This window comes from Aspergillus nidulans, chromosome VII (genome assembly GCF_000011425.1).
Source record: "Aspergillus nidulans FGSC A4 chromosome VII".
In the NCBI taxonomy this organism is placed as follows: domain Eukaryota; kingdom Fungi; phylum Ascomycota; class Eurotiomycetes; order Eurotiales; family Aspergillaceae; genus Aspergillus; species Aspergillus nidulans.
In genome coordinates this window covers 3457031-3471133 of record NC_066263.1, presented here as the reverse complement: position 1 = coordinate 3471133, position 14103 = coordinate 3457031, and the positions used below count along the sequence as shown (strand labels likewise).

Here is a 14103-nt window from a genome sequence, read left to right as displayed (position 1 = left end):
ATCAAGTGCCTGTAGCATAACCTCCAATGACTGTAGCAAAAGGCTAGATGACGACCATAATTGCAAGTAACTGCAGAGTATCTAGGCTCAGTTAGTCGAATTAGCATCAGTCTCCCTCCTTGACTGTTGCGTCAAGCAATATCCCGCCGCCTATCGACTTTGCGCGTTATGGCAACATGTGATCCATCATATCAGAGACTGCTGAAGAAGCCCATCTTCTGCTCTGAGCATGGAATACCACTCGGGCTCAGGTCATGATATATAGACTTTGTGTGTGCACAAGGCCGGTGACGTTGGGAAGTGAGCACCACAGGCAGCCCTAAATGCCCGTCACACCACTATTTTGTCAGGGACATCACAGGCTCTGTTGCGATCCTCGCTCTCCCTCTAGACTGCATATGGGATGTATTCCAATCGACGGAGGATTCGTCTCTTGACCCTCAGCGTATCTTCCTCAAGAGATAATGCGATGGAAGCCGCGGTCCCAGTTCTTCCTTGGAACGTTCATATCTCCAAGAGGCATGGCAACAAGATGCGGAACGGTTACTTCACGTAATAGGCGGTTGTTAGCTAATCCTTCATAACTATCTGAACTTTTTCTTCGATGTAGAGCTGGAAGAGACTGACAGAGCTTCCGGAATGGGAAACAGCCCATCTCAACCGTTAATCACGACCAAGCCGGACTGAAGCATACCTTTCCTATTCCAAAACATTCCTGAGACAATATAGACCGTGTTCTTCACATATGACGCCTTTTGAGCTTTGTAAGAATGGGAATGGTTTGAAGTCATTTGTTGCATTAAGAGGGTCATGTTGCTTGATATAGATAAGCGCGTGAGGTCAATGTGCGGGCCGGTCAGCTCTTTGTCCTTTCAGCGGTTAAACTGTGGTCAGCCGTAGAGACGGGATCGAGAAAAAGTAAAAGCATGTTGCTTCGATGTGGTTGAAGAAAAATGAAACAGCCTATTAGAAAACCCTGGAGTGGTAAATGGCTCTGACTGTTAACCGTGTAGGCTTGAAGACGCGCAGGTTGTTTGAGAAAGGGGAAGAGTTGATAGTAGGAGGAGAGAAGCAAAGTAGAAGGGGGAGGAGGGCTTGTTGCTCAGCTTTAAAGTAGCTCTCTGATTGAATATCCCCTTGTCGTTTGTATGTCAACCAACTATACGATATCACTCATTATGAACTCTGTGGACTTGTAAGTCTCTAAATGGAATCAGATGTCTCCTAGGATTCTGAGGATGTAATGAGAACAAAGGTAGAGCTCTCGTCAAGTCATGGTAATAAACGGCGAGGATGAACCGTCTATCCTCTCTCAGCTTTAGTCGAATTCATCTGGCCTTTCAACGACCACGAAGCAATTATCAATATGCCAGTACGTACGATACCAGCCTTTATCTACTATCTCAATACTCGGAGCGTCTTCTCACTTCTAGTCAGTTACGCTCTTCCAGCTGGCTTTTTTTGTATCTTGTGATCCATGAACCTTCTGCCACTTATGCCCGCTATATCTGTTTTCCTGGCCATGTCCAGATCTCTTACCACTTTTTTCTAGGCCACTCTATATATTAGACCTATCTCTTGCAGACTTGCATGCCTACGCTCTGCAATTACCCAGAATTACCCTGTTTACCACCTACAAAATGCTGCTTATGAGAATAGTCCAACTGCTACCCCAGCCTTAATGAGGCTACGGCTGAAGTAGAAGCTGCGAACGCCGAGCACACTCTTGTTTGCGATAATGCCATGGCAGCTCTCTTCCGTAGGCTTGTGTACCTCATACTGCCGCCCTGTTGGAGGTCAAACACGCAGAAATGCGCGGCGCCGAGAGCGGCGCAAGGCGAGGGGGTATTGGAGGGAGGAGCAAGAGGCGGGGAGGGAGGACCATGACAAAGTGGACGAATTTGGGACACTGGACAAGGAGGGGAAACCTACTTGATTAACCTCTACGTGTGTTAAAAAGTAATCTTCTCTTTCTTTATGTCCCCGTCTCAAATAAGAGCATAGTCGGAGTAGTGGTGACAAAAGTGTTGAGATTTTGCATCTCGGTGAGGGTAAATCATGATAGCTTTAAATTATCTTGCCTCTAATTTAATGCTAAAGAATAGTAATACATGAGGTATAGCTAAGCTGATACAGATATATGCAATTAACCGTGGCTCACTGTGAACGAATCAAGGCGACAACCAAACCCATAAGAGTGGCACCGGCTGCGGCACTTGTGGCGGCAACTACAGAAATATCGCGTTGTGTGACGGTGACGGGGCTCTCGCTGAGCAGGTAATGTATGTATTGACGGCAGCATTCGATGGACATAGATGATAGGAGAGACTGCAACGAAGGAGGTTTGTAGGACTCTAGACTGCTGCTTGTTATGTTCTCTGGAGCCATGCTCCCCGAAGCTTCGTCTTCGGCGGTTGTCGTTGGTGTATTCGCGGCCACAGTCGCCTCAGAGGATTCTTCTGAAGCGATATTATCTCCAGGAGATGGGGTGACAAGACCGGAGGTGGGAGAGTGAGCGTCTTGGGTAGCAGTGAATTCGACAGGTGGTACGGGCTGGCTGTGAACAAGGATTTTTTCCTTCTCAATGGCCTCGAGGACCTTCTCCTCAAATCCCTTGACGAGTCTTTTTCGGCGCCAAGGCTCGACGGCTATTTGAAAGATCAGGAAGAGGAGGACATTGACGCCCATCAAGCCCCAGGTCCCCCATGTACTCATACGACGGATCTTATCCGACCAGACTTGCTCCTCGTGATAGCGAGAAAGGATGCTCTTGGTGAGACTGGCAGCAGCCTCTTCCGACTCGCGCTCGGCCGCTGAGAGCGCTTCCTGCGTTTCATTTTCGGCAACCTCATTTGTATGATCGTTGCGGTATAGATGTGTGAATCGTTCCAGATCCGCCGGCGACCAGGCGTGTTTACGCTGTAGTAGTTCGTTTACCTCACGTTGCGATGTTGACCGTCGGTTGATTGCGGCTGCGTAAGCTTCTTTCGCTGTTCGGACTCGATGGCGAGCGGCTCGGAGGCGTTTCTCTGGTAAGGGTTTAGCAGCGGCCGGGTGAACAACACTAATATGGGTTACGATGACCAACCTTGCTCCTGTATATTCCTTTTGAGGGCTTCGATGGAAGAGTAACCAGTCAAGTCGTTCAGCCGCTGGCCCGCCACGAAGACATTTGACTGCAGATTGTCCATCCATGTGGTGAACTGCTTAGAAAATTGCGACCGACGATCCTCGATATATGAAGGGAGGCCTCCATTCTGTGTTGAGCCGGGCTCATCCTCCTTCTTCCCTTCCTGTCCCTGTGTGTGTACCGTGTCTGCAGTCTGCGAAGTGTCCTGGGCCCCCGCATTGGGCTCTGCTTGAGTACTCTCCGGTGCACCCAAGGCAATCACAGGTTCTTCTATTTTCTTGTCCTGTTTCTCATCTGTTGACCTCTTGATTTCATCAGAGCGAAGGGATGGTTGGTATCGGAAATGGCATCGTAAACAGACTGAGAAGTTTCGCCTTGCTGTTTTGGAATGAACTTTGGAAATAGGAGCTGGAGAAATTGGCGATCGACCGGGAAGGGATGTTCTCGATAAATTCAGACCCGTCCGTAGAGATTGTCTAAATAGCCATGGCATCGATTGCATCGTGACTGTGAGGTCACAAGAACCGTCCGGTTCGCTGTTGGTGACCGCGACAGATGTTCCAGGTTGAAAGGCCGGGCGGCTCCGCGGGGACCACTTCGGCTGAACGGTCATCGCAAACCGCCCTTACATTAATCCTACGAGGTCTGTTAATCTACTATGATAGTCCAGGCATCTTCAAAATTTAAGGTCAATGAAGTTGCATCAAATTATAGTTTTAAGAATGAAATAGATTAAGACTGGTCGTATGAACAAAAGCTCACTAGCACAATCAAAGCTCGAAAACAACGATAACAATATTGGTAGCAAATCAGCTCATAACACATTAATGTTCATTAACTAGTAGTTTGTTCAAGGGTCACCGGTTCACAAGGTATGGGTATCTAGGTGCAAATGCGAGTGAGAAGTATGATCGATTCTTTGGGTGATGGTCTAGTCGTGGTTCTGCACTTTGTGATCTCCCTTAACAGCCTCGGCGTACGTAGGAGGGCTGGTATCCTCATTTGCCTGACTGCTGCTACCGGCCGTATTGTGTTCATGTTGGGATTTAGGAGCAGGCGGTCTAGACGGCGACTGTGCGTCTGAAGCATGCTGGGAAGGCATGGTCCCGTATCCTCTTTGGGGTCGGGTGGGAGCAGGCTGGTGAGAGACGTAGTAATATGTTACGTGCCCGTTCTCGACGTCCCCCCTCCGGTTAGGAACTGGCTGGTATGACGGGTCGTCATAGTCCGGCTCGGGATTTTTGAGAATTATGTACCACGCATGAATGAGACCGGGAACATAGCCCAGACAGCAGAGGGCAAGGTTGATAATGGAGTCGGCCGTACAGATGCCTACTTTGATCCAGACTGGGCAAGAAATGAGCGGGAGATACGGGCGAGATGGAGACTGACTTACCTGAGACGGGTGGGAAGAAGATTGCCAGTATGGCAAGAAACATGTCAGAACCACACATGGTTACAGGGGTTAAAAAGGTGCAGGAAAGAGTTTTTTGAAGCCCGAAGTTATATTTTATCTACCCAAGGATGGAACTTGAGGAGCAAAGGTGGAAAAAAAGAATGACGAAGATAGATGCCTATCTCACTGATGATCAGCCACGATCAGATGAGGTCACAACTGTCGCAGTCACATGTCTGGTGTGGCGCACTGCGCCACAGGTGGGGAGCGGAAAGTCGTTGCACAGATGAGCTTCCCCGGAGAGCCGAGTATCGGTCGAATCTCGGCTTCAACATAAAAGGGGACGACAGAAGACAATTTATTCTAAACAATTGGAGAACCTCAGGAAAGTCCAAGATACTAATGGTGTGGGTGGTTAAAGGAGTAGATAAAAAAGAAACAATATAAAATATTGATAAAAATTTAGATAAAATGTGTATAACCCCAGAAAGGGAAAAAAAAAGAAAAAAAGAAAAAAAGAAGTAACTTAGCATGTCCTGGTTTCGATCCAGGGTCCTCCGGGTTATGAGCCCGGCGCTCTTCCCCTGAGCTAACATGCTGACTTGTTGAAATAAAGCTTTTTACTTAATAACATATGGGTAATTAAAGAAAAGAAAACTACGTGTTTTGTATCCAAGTCACAAGCCTTACTGTACAGAATAGACCATCAAGGACATTGTGATGCTTGTGGTGTGGTCATACTCACGAAAATCTATCCAATCAACGTTCATTCTACACTATTACTTCGAAGGTGTCCGAGGCCAACAATAAACATACATTTTTTTGAGATAGACACTCTGGGCTCATAACCTCCTGTATCCCATGTCCGTCTGAATGGTCTACCGTGCCCGTTGTAGATACTACTACCGCGCGTATACTTCGGCTACTCACTCAACCTTTATCTGTTGTCAGCTGTGGACTAGAGCACGGTATAGTTTCAAATGTTAGGCAGCTCCAATATTCGCCGTTGGGGAGGTGATTTTGTTATGCGGGTAGTGCTACTGTAACGCGGTCAATCGTAGGGCTCGCACGGGTCGCTTTGCCCCCATGGCACTTTTCTGACTACTGGTATATATCGAGGTACGCTGCTGCTTAGCAGATGATTACACTGGCCGTGGTGGCCGGCCGTGGCACTAGTCACTATTCACGTCAAGTGTGTGCGTCTCTGATATTCGAAGTATATATTGTGACTTCCATTGTCTACCCCAGCCTCACCTACAAGTGGAACCACGACTGTCGGTGACATTGCATCAGGTATAGCCAGATAGACAGTGTTCAGCCATCCTCCAGACTAAAAGATCGATGGAGGCAACGCACCCACAAAAGCCGTTCTTATTAAAGGTGATGGCGCAATGTCGATAGATGGAAGCGGGCGTAGGCGGAGAGCAAGCCAAGTTGCCAGACAAGGAGGGCTTTACGGTCAGCATCACACTACAGTACATTCAGCACCGCGGGCCTACTGAGTTTTGTCCAATTACTGATTTATTTTTTAATAAAACCCCGGCCTGTGGGCGTAATTATTGGCCATGGTGCAACCGGGATGTGAAATGCTCAACTTCTGCACGAGGGGCTACTTTAGGGAGTGGAAGAGGCAAAAGGTGTGCGAGTGTGCCCCTGATATCTGGACCGCCATTACCCAATACCTGCCACCATACAAGCTACGAGTTCGGTTATTCCATATATTCCCGTGGCAGAAGACTATCTTACCGACCGACTTTTCTGCTTCCACTCAAGTTCATCTTCCCCTACTCAATAGCGACAGATCCCGGTCCTCGAAGATACCATATAATGTTAAAATTCTCCTATTGCTTTCAAGAAACATAGGTATTACCTAATCATTATATTGCTAGTCATGCTCAACATGCTCAACATGCACATCGTGAAGAGTCATTGCCCATGAGAAAGGACCCGAAACAAAAAGTTGCTGTGATTCAAACCTCTACAGCCATGCCCGGTACTGATCCAGCGGCTCGTTTTCCAAACCAAGGGAGCCATGACGCACACCCAGAAGACGAACCTTGCCGATCTTACCGCCAAAGTCATCCTCCACCTTACTCTGCCAATTCTCAAAGAGTTGTTTTAACCGTTCTATAACCTCCGCCTCGTCACGAAGCAAGACTGCAAGAGCATCATAGCCCCCAGCGCCTGGAACAACGCCACCAACCACCCCGTCAACACCGGAAATAGCGTCAAGTAACTCCGTTTGCACCTTTGGTTCAATGGGAACATTGGTTTTGCTAGTCATGCTGCGGATGTGGCTGCGAGAGCGCTGGAGTAAACTGTGAACCTCGTCATAGCCTTTGTCGGGGTTCTGAGACAGCTGCTTGAGCTCGAGAACAAGCCTCTCATTATTTGATTGAAGAGCGTCCCAAAGAAGGTCGGCTTCCTGCTTATTTTGCTTCCGCCACTCCAACACCTTCTTGACCATGGACGGGGTCTGCGAACCACATTCAACATCGCAGAGAACCATTTGCATGCCACGAGGAAGAGTCATGCCAAAATCCAGACACTCTGTATCCCAAGGGTGATCAGGATCAGCATCCTCCACGACCTTGAAAAGCCTTTCTTCAAATCCAGGGCTACCCGCATCACCGACGGATTCCAAGATGGAAGGGGAGAATCTGCGGTAGAGGCAAGAGCCATAGACAGCGGCAGCAACGTCGAATCCGGACCCCACCTTTCCTTGAGCAGCACAATGGGCGGCCTGCGCCAGGTTGTGCAATTTATCACGAGCCGCACCAAGATCATCCGGCTGCATGGTCCGATGAATTACCATCGCGGACACCAACGAAGTGACCAAGGCTGCAGATGAACCAAGACCAGTCTTGTGCGCCTCATGGAGAGGAACACCAAAGTTTACGAATCCCCCCGCCTTGCGCTCTGAAGCCTTTGAGAATGCCGTTTCCGAGTAGTAGTCATTGTCAGCAAGGATAGTGATAGACAGTGATCCAAAATCCTTGGAATCGGCCACGTAGCTGATATAAGTTAAAGCGTAGTTCAACGATGTTTCGACAAAAGGATTGGCACGCCTTAACATTGTTAGCCATATTCATTAATCAAATTCGGGATGCTCACCCATCGTTCTTCTGTACAACCTTGATCCCACCGCCATTGTCGACGCGCTGAATAGCATATTCCCAAACTGCACCAACAAATTGAGGTGAGCGAACGACAATCAGGTCTACATTGTCATTCTCAGCTTCGGCGCTTCCGTTTTGTACTTTTTGCCCCTTTCGCAATTGTTCCACGACGACATGAATCCGAGCATTGAGAGCAAAGACGGTGCCTGTGTAATTCCGGTCCAGAACGAGGTAACCACCAGTGAGCAACACCTTGCCGGGGGCGGACACGGCCGTGGTTACTGAGGATTTGCAGGACATGACGAGGGGCTTTGGTCGTATTTCGAGACGGGGCTTTCGGACGTGAATCGCTCGAGGTTTTGACTGAGATCACTATAAAGCGATACTGGAATCAACAAGCAGGAATAAGAAGCGAGTACGGTGCCGGTGAGGGGGTATTAAGTGATTCAACTGCGGTGGTGTCGAAAGTACTGGACCCCGCGTGCTCCCTGCTGCTGACCACTCAAGGGAAAGAAGGACACGGAAAATTGAGAAATATGATTAAAAGGCTCTGTGGAGAGGAACTCGAGGCATCATATATCAGGGCGACATCCAGTTACCGTCCTCATTTTGGATTGTTGTGTATGATCGACTGAACATCGTCAGTTGTGCCCGCCGTACTGTGGCTGGAGCTGACGAATGTGGCTAGTGTATGCCTGAAAAGGAAGAATTCAAGATTGCTCCATAGGACAAGGAGTAAAGATTACTCCGAGGTCAACAGTCAATCATTATCTACGCAGTAGAGCTAGGACCGGGATAGGATAAAAAAGTACAAAAAGATGTCCTTCTTCCACGATCAAGGATATATTTCGCTCGCGTACCGTTCCAGGGGTTGATGGAAGAACTTGTCAGGCTCATCATACGATATCAGAGTCTTGCGGAGTCCTCCGCGTTCCACAGAAAATCCACGACTCGGGAGAATAGCTCCTCCTGCTTGCTGACGTTGGCTTTGTAGCTCTACTAGCTTGATTGTCAAGACCCAATTCGGCCGTACGCATAGTGGACGCAGCAGATTGAGTTGATAGCCTACTGACTACGGCCATGTAGTGCAGGCGGCAATTGAACTAAAAAACTATTGTTACTGCTTAGTACTACCGGTGGGTGACCACGCTGGAAATGCTAGAAAGCTCTTTTCAGCTTACTCAAGCGAGTCGAGCTGATACCACTCGTCGGCCAGCAAAGGTAAGAGAGACCTCAGGCACAAAATCTGCAGAGCGGCAGGCAGCAATCGGCGATTCGGATATCGGCGATCCGGGACTCGGTGTTAGACCGGGGCCATCTGGCCAAAGTCCGGCGGAAGAGGAAAGACGAGAAAAAAAGCCGGAACGGGCGTGAGTCAGACTGTCAACGGACTGTCAAAAAATCAGGAACCCAGGGTTCCAGCTCCTGATTCTTCCTAAGGCTCCAGCTCGAACCGACTGCCGATTGGACACCTGGAAAATCTGGGGCTGAGCGACCACCTGACCCATTCCCTTCAGCTTCCGATCGTCAAAAAGTGACGTCCTGATTAGGAATCAGCCTGAATACATCTGGTTACCTGCAGTACGCAGAATTTTATGCTGCAGGGCGACATGATAGATTTCCTGTGCGAAAGATAATGTATTAGAATATGTAACTTAGGAAACAAAAAGAATTTCACGTTGAAACAGGAATTGATTGATGTCGCATCCCTAGCTTGCCATCCTGCGCAGGATTCCTGGGCGGCGTGAATTAAACAGGGTCGAGTTCTGGAAACTCTACGTACCGATTTGGATCAGCGCTAGTCCGTTTTGGGACGAGCCAACGCGACCACTGTCCAGTTCCATTTCTCCTTCTCATAAAATATCCCTCGTTCCCGGTCTCTTCACAATCATAATCCATCGTCTATTTTTCAGTCGTTGTAAAGACACCTTTGTCTTTTTCTTCTTCACACTCTCTTCACATTTTATTATCCCCCTTTCTTTTCGTCTCGCGCGTTCATTGGCGACCCCGTCGTCAAATGAACCTGCATTATCACCTTTCTCCGGAAAATAAGGTACAGTCCTCCAGGAGATCCGACAACTCCCAACAACTCAGCCAGGATTAAGACCCTAATCAGTCCTAGTGTTGCCTCTTCCCATTGATGAAGAGGTCCCCCGCAAGATAAATGGTCTTCAAGCCGTTTACCCATATCGCGCGTCAGAGTTTCACCAAAGCCTTCACTCATGGCTATGCTCAATCAGTAGTTGCCGCCTCGCAGTCGTCCTACGCGTCGTCAACCACACTCAATCATCTCACCGTTGCGAACCCGGCAAAATACTCTCGAACTACTCAGTTACAACATGTCTTCCAACCGTCGAGTTCTTCAGGTGCCGGCGCGAAGGCCAGCCAGGGTAGCTCGGGTGGTGGTGATGCAGGCTTAGCCGCCTACTATGCGGCGTGGCAACAAGCCCAGCAGACTGGTGACGACAGCGACTGGAAACAGTTGCAGTTGAAACGAGGTCTTGGCTGGAAACCGCTCACGGAGGAAGAAGCGAGTAAACGAAAGGACGAAAATGGCCTGTCCCCCACCGCTCGGTCCGATCTCAATCACTCTCCGCATCTCACCCAGGCCTCTGTCAATGCCGATGTGAGTGCAAAGGTTGAAGAAGCAGTGGCCCGCGAGATCCAGATACAAGAAGAACAAGCACGGGCGGAGGAAGCGTCGGAGGCGCAGGATGCCTCTGCCACCGAGGCATTCCCGGACCTGCCGGATGATGTAGCTGCTGTTGGTGATATCGCGACAGAAGAGTCCCGCCTTGCTTCAGAAAGGATCGAGCAACTCGCCTGCGATAAGAAGTTTGTGGATATCCCTGGTGCCTTCGCAGCTCTTCTTCGAGACGGCCTTACGCCGACCGTTGGCGCCTACAATGCTTTGTTGGACTCAGCTATTGAACTCCACGATGATCGATCACAGGCGATCCCGAAGGCGCTCGATGTTTACTCGGATATGCTTCGTCGTAGGGTAATTCCTGATGAACAAACGTACCGGATGCTGGTTCAGCTCTTCGTGTTACGTGCCCACGACGCCATGAAAGCGATGGAGGTGCTGGAGCAGGAGAGGGTCCGTTATGGAGGAATGGAGGAGCCTGGAAAGTTCATGCTGCACTCCAGTGAGCTTGAGAAGGCCATTTTGGCTGAGGATGACTCTCTTGGAATTGCGCTTAAGCTTTTCGACACGGCCACTGCCCGACATGCGGATCTTGTCTTCCCGATCGATACGTACCGCCATTTGATTAGTGCCTGCGCCACTGAGGGTAAGGTTGACGCGATGGTTCGCGTGTATGCACACATGGAGTCTCACAAAGTGACCCCTCACGCCTCCATCTTCCCCTCAATGATTGACGCCTTTGCTTCCGCCGGCGAGTTGACGAGTGCTGTTGAGTGCTATAATGAGTATAGGTCACTCGCGGTGTCCGATGACAATGGAACATTCTGCATTATTCAGCGTCTGGATGGCCAGGTTTATGCCGCTTTGATCAAGGCTTACATTACATGTGGCAAGGAGGAAAATGCGATGCGTTTCCTCGATCGCATCCGGTCCTCCTTTGATGAAGTTACTGAAAACCGTGAAACGCGACAAGAGGCACTGGAGTCAGTTATCATCCATGACGCCCTTGTGCAACATGCTCTGAAATCGGGAGATTATGCTAAGGCGCTTGGGCAAGCCAAAACTCGGTTACGCGACGGAGCTCTTGATCAGGCCATGTCTCAGATCTGCATAGCGGCGGCCGATTCCGGCAACTTGGAGATCGCTTCCGAAGCATACGATCTTCTCCCCAAGGACGTGGAGACACGACAGAAGCCTGCCGTTTCTATGTTAGCTTTGCACGTCCGTGACGGCAATGTGTCAGCTGCTCGGTCCTTGTGGCTGATGTTAAGCACTGTGGGTCAGGCAACGTCGGATATGGTGCAGCCGACTGTGATGTATGCAGTCGCTCTTCTGAAGAGTGGTCGCACCGAGGAATCTCTTGTTGAGGCGCGGAATATGTTTAGCCGCATCCGCTCTTCCAACGATCTCTCTTCGAACTCTCTTCGTGAACAGATCAACGAGTGTATTCACCTCCTCAGTCGTGTTCTTGTCCAGAGCGCTGCTATACTTTCAACCCAAGCGTCAATGTCACTTCTCTGGTTGATGGCGGAGAACGGCGCCTTGATCTCACCAGTTGCTCAACACGCCGTTGCGTTTCTAGGACCTCTGGAGATTTCGCAGCTCAATTCACGCGATCTCGCTCTCGCCCTTCAGGTTCAAGCTGGAATTCTGGTCAACAACAGCGCTATGTCTTTTGATGCCGCACACCCTATTCGATTCTCTCATATGTTGGACATTGCTCTAGCAACAGGACTCGCGATGGATTCCACTACCGTCAATCTCGTTGACCAAGCAGTTAATAAGCTTTTCACTAGCCGGCCTGACATGGTCAGCCGATGGCACAGTTACTTGGGCCTGACATCTAGCCCGTCTAGCTACATTTCTGGTCCGCACACCCCTGTCTCGGAGATTTCGAGTATGAGCTCGGTTCTGAGTGAGGACTCGTTTGACCCTTATGCATACGCTACCGACTTCAAGGGATCGGCGCTGATCGCTGATGGACTCGAGAGCACTAATGGTCGGCCCGAGGCTCACCTCAATGAAGCTCTTAATAGGCTCCGCAACATGCGTCGCGCTGGTCGACACCCTCGCTACGTCACCTATGCCAAACTTATTGGGGCTGCAGCCAAGAACAACCGCGTTGATCTTGTGCACGAAGTCTTGAGTATGGCTAGGCGTGACGTTCCTCTTCTGCCCCAGTATAAGGCTGTTAAGTATGGCTGGACTTCTATCCTTGATGCCATGGTTGCCGCTTGCTTAACCCTAGGTGACCGTGGCCTTGCCGCCAAGTATCACCACGAGCTGTCCGAACTTGGCTCTGCCCCCTCTGCCAACACTTTCGGCCTGTACATCACCACATTGAAGGAATCCACCAAGACATTCGACGAAGCCACCGAAGCCTTGAAGATCTTCCACCGTGCTGTTGCAGAGGGTGTTGAGCCCACATCGTTCTTGTACAATGCTCTTATTGGCAAGCTGGGCAAAGCCCGTCGTATCGATGATTGCCTCCAGTACTTCGCCGAGATGCGTGCCAACAATGTCCGACCTACCAGTGTCACCTATGGAACTATTGTCAACGCACTTTGCCGTGTTAGCGATGAACGTTTTGCCGAGGAGATGTTTGAAGAGATGGAATCCATGCCAAATTACAAACCCCGTCCCGCACCTTACAACTCCATGATTCAATATTTCCTCAACACAAAACGCGACCGCAGCAAGGTTTTGGCCTATTACGAGCGTATGCTCAGCCGCAACATCAAGCCGACCATGCATACCTACAAGCTCCTTATCGACGCGCATGCTTCTCTAGAACCCGTTGATATGGAGGCCGCTGAAAAGGTACTGGAGACTGTTAGGGCATCTGGACAAGAACCGGAAGCCGTGCATTATGCGTCGCTCATTCATGCTAAGGGCTGTGTGATGCGGGATATGGAAGCTGCCCACGACGTGTTCAAGTCTGCTGTTTCAAACCCCAAGGTTAACGTGCAGCCTTGCCTGTACCAGGCCCTTCTCGAATCCATGGTTGCTAACCGCCAGGTCGCGCAGACCGAAACTGTTGTTGAGGACATGGTCAAACGTAGGGTGGAGATGACCGCTTACATCGCCAACACCCTCATCCACGGATGGGCCGCCGAAGGAAACATCCAAAAGGCCCAGGCTATTTATAACAGTGTCGGGATTGAAAAACGGGAACCAAGTACGTACGAGGCCATGACTCGTGCGTTCTTGGCCGCCGACGACCATGCGAGCGCTTCTCGCACGGTGCAGGAGATGCTCTCCCGCGGGTATCCTACGGCCGTGGCTCACAAGATTGCCGATCTTGTGGGCAATGGTGCAGTCACAGCCACTCTCTAAAGTGGTTGTTCAGTTCTTTGACGATAAAAGTTGCCTCTTTTCTTCATATCCAGACGCCCACCACTGGGATCTTATCGCATCCACACAGGGCTGGACCCGGTTTTCTCTAGCTCCCCAGCCCGACATTAACTATGGACATTGGGAGGCACTTGAATGCCAGGAGCTCTTCGTATTTATTTGGACATATTGCATTCAGCGGGTATGGCGTTCGTCGCATTTTTGTATCTATACCACTGTTTGGGCTATGGTTCTGCTTTTTTTTCTTTTGTTCATTTCTTTCCATTTGTTTGATAGAGACTCTCAACTCTCACGTCAATGATATACGACGTTCGACGATCATATGATTGATAGATATCGTAGCTCATAGTAGTGTGCTATTCAGAACCGCTTCGTCTGATGCGTCATGCCGGGATCTCCCCGATCCCCCACCTTGACATTCTAGAGTCTCCAACATCAGCCCACCTTGTCCAACACT

The 14103-nt window shown here is 49.8% G+C and overlaps 4 protein-coding genes across 4 annotated transcripts, besides 1 other annotated feature; 1 reads left to right on the top strand and 3 right to left on the bottom strand.

Moving 5' to 3' along the window:
- Window positions 1-14103: part of a sequence feature (contig 1.38 569..233386(1)) that runs on past both edges of the window.
- she9 lies at window positions 2158-3632 on the bottom strand (the record flags this gene model as incomplete). Its single annotated transcript, XM_654825.1, has 2 exons — window positions 2158-3029; window positions 3089-3632. The coding sequence occupies 2 exons, from the start codon at window positions 3630-3632 to the stop codon at window positions 2158-2160; spliced, it is 1416 nt and encodes a 471-aa protein (XP_659917.1).
- ANIA_02312 (putative stress response RCI peptide) lies at window positions 4062-4689 on the bottom strand (the record flags this gene model as incomplete). The annotated part of the gene is made up of 2 exons (XM_654824.2): window positions 4527-4689; window positions 4062-4477 (listed from the first exon to the last, which is right to left on the bottom strand). Exons 1-2 carry the CDS (start codon window positions 4582-4584, stop codon window positions 4062-4064), a joined length of 474 nt encoding a protein of 157 aa, XP_659916.1. The 5' UTR covers window positions 4585-4689.
- On the bottom strand, window positions 6083-8234 carry erg8 (phosphomevalonate kinase; the record flags this gene model as incomplete). The annotated part of the gene is made up of 3 exons (XM_654823.2): window positions 7641-8234; window positions 6583-7594; window positions 6083-6208 (listed from the first exon to the last, which is right to left on the bottom strand). Exons 1-3 carry the CDS (start codon window positions 7943-7945, stop codon window positions 6083-6085), a joined length of 1443 nt encoding a protein of 480 aa, XP_659915.1. The 5' UTR covers window positions 7946-8234.
- ANIA_10285 (pentatricopeptide repeat protein) lies at window positions 9571-13965 on the top strand. Its single transcript, XM_050613012.1, has one exon. The coding sequence runs from the start codon at window positions 9810-9812 to the stop codon at window positions 13626-13628; it is 3819 nt and encodes a 1272-aa protein (XP_050468857.1). The 5' UTR covers window positions 9571-9809; the 3' UTR covers window positions 13629-13965.